This window comes from Eptesicus fuscus, chromosome 1 (assembly GCF_027574615.1).
Source record: "Eptesicus fuscus isolate TK198812 chromosome 1, DD_ASM_mEF_20220401, whole genome shotgun sequence".
NCBI classification, from domain to species: Eukaryota; Metazoa; Chordata; class Mammalia; order Chiroptera; family Vespertilionidae; genus Eptesicus; species Eptesicus fuscus.
Window position 1 is genome coordinate 82,305,566 of NC_072473.1, and position 12,212 is coordinate 82,317,777.

At 39.9% G+C, this 12,212-nt stretch overlaps 1 protein-coding gene across 1 annotated transcript in view; it reads left to right on the top strand.

Moving 5' to 3' along the window:
• ALG13 (ALG13 UDP-N-acetylglucosaminyltransferase subunit) overlaps nucleotides 1-12,212 on the top strand; it is an 82,335-nt gene that overhangs the window by 30,850 nt on the left and 39,273 nt on the right. Inside the window, 6 exon segments of the mRNA XM_028135362.2 lie at nucleotides 3,127-3,208; nucleotides 3,400-3,562; nucleotides 7,920-7,995; nucleotides 9,296-9,404; nucleotides 11,125-11,189; nucleotides 11,517-11,617. Coding sequence (XP_027991163.2) covers nucleotides 3,127-3,208; nucleotides 3,400-3,562; nucleotides 7,920-7,995; nucleotides 9,296-9,404; nucleotides 11,125-11,189; nucleotides 11,517-11,617 — 596 coding nt within the window.

Here is a 12,212-nt window from a genome sequence, read left to right on the forward strand (position 1 = left end):
TCAGCTGACAGTCATATGGGCACTCTCTTGTAGGTAATAACTGTTTTTCTCTTGCTGCTTTTAAGATTCTCTCTTTGTCTTTAGCCCTTGGCATTTTATTTTATTTTATTTTAATTTCTTTATTGATTAAGATATTACATATTTGTCCTGATCCCCCATTACCTTCCCAACCCCCCCCCCCACTCATGCCCCCACGCCCCTGTTGTCTGTGACCACTGGTTAGGCTTATATCCATGCATACAAGTCCTTTGGTTGATCTCTCCCCCTTACCCCCACCCTCCCCTACCTTCCCTCTGAGGTTTGACAGTCTGATCGATGCTTCCCTGTCTCTGGATCTGTTTTTGTTCATCAGTTTATGTTGTTCATTATTTCCCAAAGATGAGTGAGATCATGTGATATTTATCTTTCTCTGACTGACTTATTTCACTTAACATAATGCTCTCCAGTTCCATCCATGTTGTTGCAAATGGTAGGAATTCCTTCTTTTTTAGCGCAGCATAGTATTCCATTGTGTAGATGTACCACAGTTTTTTAATCCACTCATCTGCTGATGGGCATTTAGGCTGTTTCCAGATCTTAGCTATGGTAAATTGTGCTGCTATGAACATAGGGGTGCATATATCCTTTCTGATTGATGTTTCTAGTTTCTTTGGATATATTCCTAGAAGTGGGATCACTGGGTCAAATGGGAGTTCCATTTTTAGTTTTTTGAGGAAACTCCATACTGTTCTCCACAGTGGCTGCACCAGTCTGCATTCCCACCAGCAGTGCATGAGGGTTCCTTTTTCTCCGCATCCTCGCCAGCACTTGTCGTTTGTTGATGATTGCCATTCTGACAGGTGTGGGATGATACCTCATTGTCGTTTTGGGGCATTTTAATTATGATGTGTCTTGGTGTGGTCCTCTTTGGATTCCTCTTGTTTGGGGTTCTCTGCGCTTCCTGGACTTGTAAGTCTATTTCTTTCACCAGGTAAGGGAAGTTTTCTGTCATTATTTCTTCAAATAGGTTTTCAATATCTTGCTCTCTCTCTTCTTCTGGCACCCCCATAATGTGAATGTTGGTATGCTTGAAGCTGTCCCAGTGGCTTCTTACACTATCTTCATATTTTTGGATTCTTTTTTCTTTTTGCTCTTCTGGTTGGGTGTTTTTTGCTTCCTCATATTTCAAATCGTTGATTTGATTCTCAGAATCCTCTACTCTACTGTTGAACCCCTGTATATTATTCTTTATTTCAGTCAGTGTATGCTTAATTTTTGACTTGTCCTTTTTCATTTTTTTGGAGGTTTCTAGAAGATTCTTGAGTAATGTTATAACCGTGGTTTTGAACTCTATATCCAGTAGTTTGTTTTCTTCCATTTCTTTCATTTGTGGCATGTTTGTTTGTCTCCTCATTTTGGCTGCTTTCTTATGTTTGTTTCTATGTGTTGGGTAGAGCTGCTGTGTCTCCTTGAGTTGGTAGAGTGGCCTTGTGTATTAGGTGTCCTATAGGGCCCAGTGGATCAGACTCTCCAGTCACCTAGGGGCGCTCTAGGTGCACCCCTTTGTGGGCTCTGAGCACAGTCTTGTAGTTGAGACTTGATTACTGTTAGTGTCACTGGGAGGAATTGACCCTAGGCCAGTGGTCGGCAAACTCATTAGTCAACAGAGCCAAATATCAACAGTACAATGATTGAAATTTCTTTTGAGAGCCAAATTTTTTAAACTTAAACTATATAGGTAGGTACATTGTTATTAACTTAATTAAGGTACTCCTAAGCTGGCCTTTGCTAAAAACTCAAGAGGCCAAAGAGCTGCATGTGGCTCGCAAGCTGCAGTTTGTCAACCACTGCCATAGGCCAATGGCTGTGAGGACCAGCTCTGACTTCAGTGGGAGAGCTGCTGTGTAGGAGATACCCCTATAGAGCAGGACTTGCTTCAATGGGGCTTTGGTGCTCACTGAGTCTTCCCCTTGAGTGTGTCGCTTATGGATGTGTAGAGTTATAATTTGGTATGGTCTCACACTGACCACTGGGTGCACTGGCTCTTGGGTCTCCAGGGAGGTGCAAAGTCAGTCACTGCCTGGGGCTACCCAACAGGAGCTACAGAGAGATCTGCAGATTTTTCCTCTTTGTACCGGTTAGGAAGTTCCCGGATGAGGCCCAGCTATGAAGCAAGGCAGGCTGGTGCTGGTGCAGGGTCTTGGATCTTTTATTGATAGGTTTGTGGCTCCCTGACCTAGCTGTAGCTTGTTGAGAGATTTTAGCCTGAGCAAGGACAGGCTATTCATATGTAAAAGCTGTTGCGCACAGCTTGGGTGGTAGTGTGAATTGGACGAGGTGGGGTCTTAAGTAATCACCAGGTTGGAGCAAACAGAAATGGCTGCTAATCAGTCCTGTGACCTAGTAGGTCCCAGCACAAGAACAATGATCCCTGCAAGCACCTTTGTCTGGGAGAAAGCTGCCCTGGAGTTCCTTCCCCGATGGCAGACAATCCAGTTCCTCCTGCTATGTGTCTGTTTCCTCAGAGCTTCCCCCTGGCTCTGGAGCTCAGAGGAAGTGGGACCTTGTAAGTTCAGTTCATGGTGCCGGCCTTTTAAGAGGAACAGCTTGGTCTCCAGTAGCCTCTGTGTCAATGAGCTCCAGTCCGCACTGGTTTTTATTGCCTGTAGTTATTACTGCCCCTACAGACTTCTTTCCCCAGCTCTAGAATCCTGGGGTGGGGGTCTGGTATGGGGCTGGGACCCCTTGCTGTTCCAGGCAGCCTCCACAGAAATAATCTCCCTCCTGACTAAAAAAAATAGCACACTTGGGTTCTGGACCAGCCTGTTCTCCTCCGTGTGCTACCAGTCTCAGTGTGTTTTCTTCTTTACCTCTCTAGTTGTAGGCTTTCAATTCAGCCAGCTTTCCAGTGCTTCTGGATGATGGTTCTGTATTTTAGTTGTAATTTTTATGTGATTGTGGGAGGCAGTGAATACAGGCATTTACCTATGCCACCATCTTCCTTTTGCTCTAAAAGTCACTTTTTAAAACAAAACACATTTACTTAGTTTATCAGTTTTCTGATTCATTACTTAATTTAAAGTATCTCATGGTTGTAGGATGTTGTAACGTTCACTTAATGGTTCTGTGTATTTTCCTTTTCTTCAGATTCTACTCTGCTATTCAAGTAATGGCCATTACGATTCAGTGTACTCAAAACAGTTTCAGTCAAGTGCAGCTGTTTGTCAAGGTATGTGAAGGCTTTATAAATGTTTGGGTGTGATTTGTTGCCAGTCTTTAAATTGAGGAACCTTCCATAATAGCTTTTTAAAAACCTTGTTTGCAACTATTGAATTTGTATACTGGGTTGTGGCTGTTTTCACATTGTTACTTTAAAAAGCGTTGTTTTGATAATTGGAGTTTTGACCATTTTTTCTTTAGCTGTATTGTATGAAATTCTCTATAAAGATGTGTTTGTTGTGGATGAAGAAGCATTGAAGACTGCAGTTGAATTGTTTCGAAGTGGTTCTAAGAAGAACAGAAACAATGCTGTCACTAGCAGTGAGGATGTCCATGTTGCCTACAAGAGTGTAACTCCAGATAGGTAATAAAGGGAAAGGGAATATCAACTGCAAGATCATCATCTCTCTGTGTGTCATCATTTGGAAGTGGAAGAGACCTGGAAAGCTTTTATGACTGACTTAGACCTACCTCTCTCTCTCTCTCTCTCTCTCTCTCTCTCTCTCTCTCTCTCATCTATGTGTAGGAATATATTTTTTTTAATGGGAGAAGAGAAGTTTTGCCAAAAAGATGTGTTGTGTTGTTAGATGCTCAGGCTTTTGGGGTTCCGTCAAAGTCAGAAGCAGATTGTTGTTGTTTTTTATTGTTGGAAAATAATTTAGAACTGTCTAATCCTGTGACTCTCAAACTTCAGTTATATATGAATTACTTAGGGTGTTTATTAGAAAGGCAGATTTTTTTTTAAAAAATATATTTTATTGATTTTTTTTTACAGAGAGGAAGGGAGAGGGATAGAGAGTCAGAAACATCGATGAGAGAGAAACATCGATCAGCTGCCTCCTGCACACTCCCCACCGGGGATGTGCCCGCAACCAAGGTACATGCCCTCGACCGGAATCGAACCTGGGACCCTTGAGTCCGCAGGCCGATGCTCTATCCACTGAGCCAAACCGGTCAGGGCTAGAAAGGCAGATTTTTGATCCTACCTTCACAAAATTTCAGGTCAGAGTAAAGCCAGGAATATGCTTTTTAAACAAATATACTCAAGTATTCTGATATAGACCACACATTGAGAAAAATAAAAACTGATTGTAAACTAGCACCATAATTTTGTAGATGGTAATTGAGGTTCAGAGTGGTTACTTGACACACACAACCAGCTAGTAGAAAAGATTCTATCTCAAGCTAAGGGAAGTTTTAAGAGCTGAGTGTCTTAAAACTTGTCTTTAAGACAGGTGTCACCTTATCTTCTTGCCTTGTAGTTCTATTTCTTTGATATTTAATGCTCTGAATTTTATTTTATTTTTTGGTGATATTTGAGAATGCAAGGGGCAGCCAACTATATACCAAGGTAAAAGTTGTTTCAATCTTTACTGATTGTTTTTTAAAGAACTTTGGCTTAAGGAAACTATAGTATTAGGAAGACAGGGTGTATTTATTATCTATTTTTTTTTAAATTTAATAAATCTTTATTGTTCAGATTATTACAATTGTTTCTCTTTTTTTCCCCCATATCTCCCCTCTACCCAGTTCCCAACCCCCCTCTGCCCTTACCTCCCCCCGCTGTCCTCATCCATAGGTGTATGATTTTCTCCAGTCTCTTCCCGTACCCCCCACACAGACACCCCTTTCCTCCTGAGAATTATCAATCCACTCCGATTCTATGCCCCTGATTTTATTATGTTCACCAGTTTATTCTGTTCTTCAGATTTTTAATTCACTTGACTTTTAGATTCACTTGTTGATAGATATGTATTTGTTGTTCATAATTTTTATCTTTACTTTTTTCTTCTTTTTCCTCTTTTTAAATAATACCTTTCAGCTTTTCATATAATACTGGTTTGGTGGTGATGAACTCCTTTAGCTTTTTATTATCTTTGAAGCTCTTTATCTGCCTTTCAATTTTGAATGATAACTTGGCTGGGTAGAGTAGTCTTGGTTGTAGGTTCTTGCTATTCATCACTTTGAATATTTCTTGCCACTCCCATCTGGCCTGCATAGTTTCTATTGAGAAATCAGCTGATAATCGTATGGGTGCTCCCTTGTAAATAACTAACTGTTTTTCTCTTACTGCTTGTAAGATTCTCTCTTTGTCTTTTGTCCTTGGCATTTTAATTATGATATGTCTTGGTGTGGTCCTCTTTGGATTCCTTTTATTTGGGGTTCTGTGCGCTTCCTGGACTTGTAAGTCTATTTCTTTCACCAGGTGGGGGAAGTTTTCGGTCATTATTTCTTTTCTTTTTTTTTTTTTTTTTTTAAATATATTTTATTTTATTTTATTTATTTATTTTTTTTAAATATATTTTATTGATTTTTCACAGAGAGGAAGGGAGAGGGATAGAAAGCTAGAAACATCGATGAGAGAGAGACATCGACCAGCTGCCTCCTGCACACCCCCCACCTGGGGATGTGCCCGCAACCAAGGTACATGCCCTTGACCGGAATCGAACCTGGGACCCTTCAGTCCGCAGACCGACGCTCTATCCACTGAGCCAAACCGGTTTCGGCTTCAAATAGGTTTTCAATGTCTTGCTCTCTCTCTTCTTCTGGCACCCCCATAATTCTGATGTTGGTATGCTTGACATTGTCCCAGAGGCTTCTTACACTATCTTCTACTTTCTGAATTCTCTTCTCTTCTTGTTTTTCTGGAGGAGTGTCCTTTTCCTCTTTGTATTCCAAATCTTTGACTTGATTCTTATGTTCCTCTAGTTTGCTGTTGGGTCTCTGTATAATATTTTTTATTTCAGTCAGTGTATGTTTCATTTCTAGTTGGTCCTTTTTCATATCCTCGAGGGTCTCATTAAATTTATCGGCCTTTTCCATGAAATTCTTGAAAAACCTTATAACCGTTATTTTGAACTCTATGTCCATTCGTTTGTTCTCCTCCACTTCTTTGTTTGTGATCTGTTTCCTTGCCTCCTCATTTTCGCTGCTTCCCTTAGTTGGTTGGGTAGCTTTGTGTACTAGGTGTCCTATTGGTTTAATGGCTCAGCCTCCCAGTTACCTGAGGTGGACGCTCTTGGTGCACCCCTTAATGGACTGTGTGTACAGCCTTGTTGTAGTTAAGTTTTGATTGTTGTTGGTGTCACTGGGAGGAATTGACCTCCAGGCCAATTGGCTATGAGGACCCGTTGTGTCTATAAAGGAGGAATTGCTGTGCTGGAGACATGTTTATGGGGTGGGACTTGTTCCAGTAGGGCTTTGGCGCTCACTGAGTCTACCTCTTGAATGTGTCCCTTATGAGAGTGGTTGAAATCTGGTGTCGTTTCACACCGATCACTAGATGCCCTAGTTTCTGGATATCCAATGGGGTGCAAGTCAGCTACTGTCTGAGGCCCCCCAGCAGGAGCTACAGCAAGAACTAGTTTTTTCCTCTTTGCTTAAGTGGTTTTGGAGCAGTCTGACTGGAGCTTCAATTGATTTGGTTAAGCTGCCACAAGGCAGGCCATTTATATGCAAAAGCCGCTGTGTGAATCCTGGGCAGGTTTGTAGAATGTGTGGGGCGGGGTCTCAGGGCAGGGCGGGGTCTCAGGGCGTCACTAGGCTAGGGTGTGGCAAACTGGCGATGGCTGCTGTCAGCCGTCTCTGCCTTTCTGCGTTTCCAAGTCCCCGCGTCCCACGCTCCAGTGCAGTAAACACTGATTGCTGGGCGCACCTCTGCAAGAAAGTCACTCTCACTTTCCGACCTAATGGCCGAGAGTCCAGCTTCTCCCCGTAGGTGTCTGGGTCCCCGCGTGTCCCCAGAAACTGGGTTTCAGAGTGATTGGGAGCTTGTCTCCCTTCGGGTTGAAAAAAGCCGCGCGCCCCGTTGCCCGCCACCAGCCTGCTACGCGCGCCTCTGTACTTCAGCTTTTCCACATTTGTTCTCCTTTCTTTTTCCTTCTTAGTTGTAAATCTACCATTCAGCCAGCTTTCCCGTGGTTCTGGGTGGTAGACGTTTTGTCTTTTAGTTGTATTTTTTTAAATTGTTGTGCGCGGTGGCAGTTTAGTTGTTTAACTTTGCCGCCATCTTGGTTCCTCCTATTTATTATCTATTGCTATGTAACAATATTACCATAAATTTGGCAGCTTAAAACAACACACGCATCTCACAATTTATATGGGTTAGGAATCTGGGCACAGCTTAGCTGGATCTTTTACTTAAGGATCTCAAAAGACTGCAGTTATGGTATTAGCAGGGATTGAGTTCTTTTCTGGAGCTGTGACTGAGCAAGGGTCCACCTTCCCACTCACATGGTTCTTGGTAGCTTTCAGTTCCTTGCAGCCCTAGGACTGAAAACCAGTTTTCTGTACATCAGCCAAAGGTAATACTCAGCTCCTTGCCACATGGGTTTGGTTAACATGGCTGCTTGTTTCCTTAAGCAAGAGAGAGAAACTAGCAAGACAAGCACTACATTCTTAAACAATGTAACGGTATACTGTTTATTGGTTAGAAGCAAACTTAGGACACGTGAACACTGGGAGGATGGGGATCATAGGGACCATCTTAACGATGTGTCCCCACAGGAATTATAAAATATATGGGGTAATCTGCTAAGCATATTGTAGCACATACTTACACAAAGAAAGCATAAATGTAAATGTTGAGTGAAAAAGTATTTGCCTCATTTTTAGAACTGAACTACTTTAGTACCACTAGGTGGTAGAATAGTCGTTAGATTTAAGATTTTCTTAGCTGCTACATTTATATGAAGCTCTTTGTTCTAAATCTTTTCAATTAGGACTGAAGAATTGGGTGCTTGCTGCAATGTTGAAAATATACCAGAGGGGTACAATAAAGGAACAGAAGAAGCAAAGGTTTGAGATTTTTCTAGAGCAAAGACTATAACCTTGGTTTGCAGTATTATAACTTAAACTAGTTGAAATCACATGATCCATTCTAGTAATATGGGGATGGGGAGGAGTTGATATTTCCCTTTGTGGAGGTCTTAATTTGAAAATGTAAAATGTGTGCTTAGTGTTCTCTGAATTTTTATTATGGAATTGCAGAATTTTTTCAAAGCAAACTGAACACTTGAGAAATGTCAGAAGCTGTTATTTTCAAGATAAAATAATATTCTAGACTCAATGGATAGTTTGTAATCAATTTTATAACACTGAGTTTTCTTTTTGTCATTAAAGAATATAATGCTTATCCCTGTCTACTCAAAGAAAATAGGTAATAATCCTGAAACAGGAGACAGTTTATTTGTATAGGTTTAAAATTAAGCAGACATTACATTTGAGGCTAGCTAAATAGGACAAATCCTATATAATAAAGAGGTAATATGCTAATGGCTGTGATACCCTCACACCATATCGACCAATCAGCAGGAGGCTGCATGTGCGGCAGGCGCGGGTGGGCAGGGTTGCGTGCGCGGCAAGGCGGAGACTTGATGCTGCGTCCCCGCCCAGCACCGGCCAGAGACTTGACGCTGCTGCGTCCCCTGCCAGCGGGGCTTGACGGGGGTTGGGCTGGCCGGGTCTGGGTCTTGCCCAATGGGGATGGGGCCGGCTGGATCTGGGTCTCTTCCTTTTTAATGTGCAGGAATTTCATGCACCAGGCCACTTATACTGTTATAACAATCTCTCTGTATGCCCCAAGTGCTGGTAATTTGGGAACAGTATTGAATATGGTGAAATTCTAGGAAAGCAGAAGGAAAAGGTAATTTCTTTGGAAATTATCACAGATTTTAACCAAAATGAAATAAACTTTTCATATTTTTCCAGTTGATTTTAGGGTACAGAAGCACTTGCACCTCTGTGTGCATACCAAGGGAAAACTTGTCAAGTAGCTCTGACTGAGTCTTTAATCCTGGTCAGTGTTGCATTGATTAATATATGATGTATCCTGAATTGTTGGCTGCTTGAGACAATATTTCCCTTCTGCCGTCCAAAACCTTTTAGATTATTTGCATATTGCTTCTTTAGTCTTCTGATTTTTAAATATACCGTAAAATTTATTGTGGAATTTATTTCTTATTTTAATAAAGAAGGAAAGGAAGTCATATGTACATAGCTTTAAAAAAAAGGCAAGAAAAGAACCGTAATTCTTCTTCATAGAAGAAAGACTTAAGCTAAAGATGGTGAGTTTGTAGCATGATTATTTTTGTTTTAGTCTCCAGAAAATCCATCCAAGGTGCACTTCCCCTATAAGGTGCTCAAAGCTTTGGATCCAGAAATCTATCGTAATGTAGAATTTGATGTTTGGTTGGACAGCAGAAAAGGTAATGAAATATCAACAGGATACTTTTGAATCCTGACAGATTTAGGAGAATAATTTTGTAAATTGTTTTTAATAAGAGACATTTTCAATGTACTGTGATGAAAAACAGGCATGTACTTACTTTTTGCCTTAATACATGATATGAATCCAAAGGAACAAATGGTTTTAGAAGTGGGATCTTTTAGAGTCTGATGTTTATCTGGTATTTCAACTTTGCAAAGACTCTGTGGAGGCAGCCTTTAGATAACTAAGAGTACCAGAAACTTGTAGTAACTAGAAATAAACATATCTTACATTTAAAGGGTTAAAACTCCCCTTATTAATAAATGAGTTGATCAGGAGTTGGCAAACTATGGATTGTAGACAAAATCTGACCTGCCACCTGTTTTTGTATGGTATGTGAATTAAGAATGGTCTTTAAATTTTTGAATGGTAGAAAAAATTCAAAACAGTATATTATGTGAAATTCAAATTTCAGTGTCCATAAGTAAAGTTTTGTGGCAGAGTTGTGTAGTTTGCCAAGCCTCAAAACAGGGTTTCTCTCTCCTTTATTAGATAATTAAGTTGGTCAAAGTAGGCCTTAAAGTTCTGCCTTAGAGGTAGCCTTTAATGTCTCATATTCCTTGAATCATGTGAACCAGGGTATAGTTAGCAATATAGAATGAGGTTATGACCTAATGGAACACAGTAAGTTGTTAAAAATAATAGGTTCCTTTGAAGAAGCTTTGTATTTCTTTTTTAAATTGAGATGTGTTACTTTCAAATTTTATCTTACTGGTGTTTGACAAACTCTAAAATTGCAACCTCCTAATTTCCACTTACAGTGGAACCTTGGTTCTCGAACTTAGTTCATTCCGGAAGGCTGTTTGAGAAGTGATTTATTAAAAAACTGAATTTTTTTTCCCATTAGAAATAATGTAATGAATTAATCCATTCCAGATCCCCAAATGATTCCTATTTTAAACTTTCTTATATATAGTACATGTCAAATGCACTGTTTAATCTAAAAATACTTCTTTTCTTAAATTTATCCAACCACCCCCTACTAGCCTTAAACTAATCCCTTTTAGCACTGGGTACAGGGGTGTCTTTCAGGTCAGCATGCAGTACCTTTGCTTGTTCATATATCACTGCCTCTGAAATGATTGTCACTGGCTAACTGCTTTTTGTTAATCCAAATCAACTGTAGTTTTTCCATCTCTTCAGTTGCCTATGGTCATTGTTTCTTTCACAACCTTAGCACCATTAACTCTCTCGATGGCCTCTTTATCTTTTAAAATTATGCTAATCCATTGATGCTAACAACAAAGGCATTCTCTCCTTTGTTGCCTGAGAGACACTTTTTGTCATGCTGAGGTATCAGCTTGAAAGGGTTCAGTTCCAAAACTGGTTTGGTTTCAAGACCTAGACATTTTTTCTGTGAACAACTTGGTCCACAGTTGGTTTTCTGTGAACCAAATTGTTCCACCTGGGAGGTTCGAGAAATGTATATTTGTGTTTTGTAGCACAAAACTATATTTGGAAGTCTCCTTAAATTGATTACAGAAATAACCTATCACGAGTGATAGAATGACCCTTTAGGACTACCCCTCACCTCAATTTTAGCTTACAGTGGTAGCATTGTAAAAACACCTTGGTAAAAGTGCATTAGAAAATTAAATGATGTAAAATAAAATAGGAAAGGAAACAGTTTAGTTGAGCTTGATCCTTTCTTTTAACAGAACTTCAAAAAGCTGATTACATGGAGTATGCTGGGAAACATTACTATTTGGGAGACAAATGTCAGGTTAGTTTCTTCTTTGAAGAATCAGTAATTATTTTAAAGATTGTGGTTTTAGTCATTAATATGAGTTCAACAAAACTAATTTGCAAAATTCTAGGAAATTTTTAAATGTTTGTGTTAAATTTTAATTATAAATTTTTGTGATTAGATGTAAGACTCTTTCAGCATGTGCAACCTCCATTGAACCAGACTGGCAGTGCTGATTATCAGCTGCTTTAATAAGTAGATACTGAACTTCATTTGGGGAACAGTATTTTTGTTTGGCAGAAGCCAGATCTGCCAATAGACTTGAAAGTAAATGTATTCTAACTGTTTCTTCCCCTCTTTCAGGTTCGTTTGGAATCAGATGGAAGATATTATAATGCTCATATTCAGGAAGTTGGAAATGAGAACAATTCAGTAACAGTTTTCATTGAAGAATTGGCAGCAAAGTAAGAATATAATAACGTGTTGAATTACTGAAAACTTTGGCTGCTGATGCCTTTTTTGTAATATTAAATTGAGAATTACCAGGATATTAGTTATATCTGGTACTAGCCTAAGATGACTTATCTTGAATTGTAAAAGTGTATGCTAAAGTATAAAATCTCAATACAGTTAAGTGTTGCATAATGACATTTCAGTCTGTGACAGTGATTTCTTAAGATTATAATGGAGTTGAATTTTCCATAAGAAATGGAAGGATGCACAGTTCAGGAGGAATTATTTTTTTCCTCTGATGGAAGCAATATCTGTGCAGCGTGGCAGTAGATTCCCTCTCACAGCACCTCAGTTGTGAGTGCATGGGTCACATCCTTATCAGTCAGCCACTGAGCTGTTTCAGCACAGAGCAGCCTGTTCCTTTAGCACTACATACTCAAAGGGCACTGTAGTCAGTCCTCCCAGATGTAGCCCAAGGTCTTCATAGTTCATTGCTGTAAATTCTTGGTTGAGGACATAAGATTCTGTACAAGGACACAAGTCCACAGGAGCTACTTTAACAGATATTAAGTGCCACTGATACGTCAGTATCAGCTTTCTGTGATA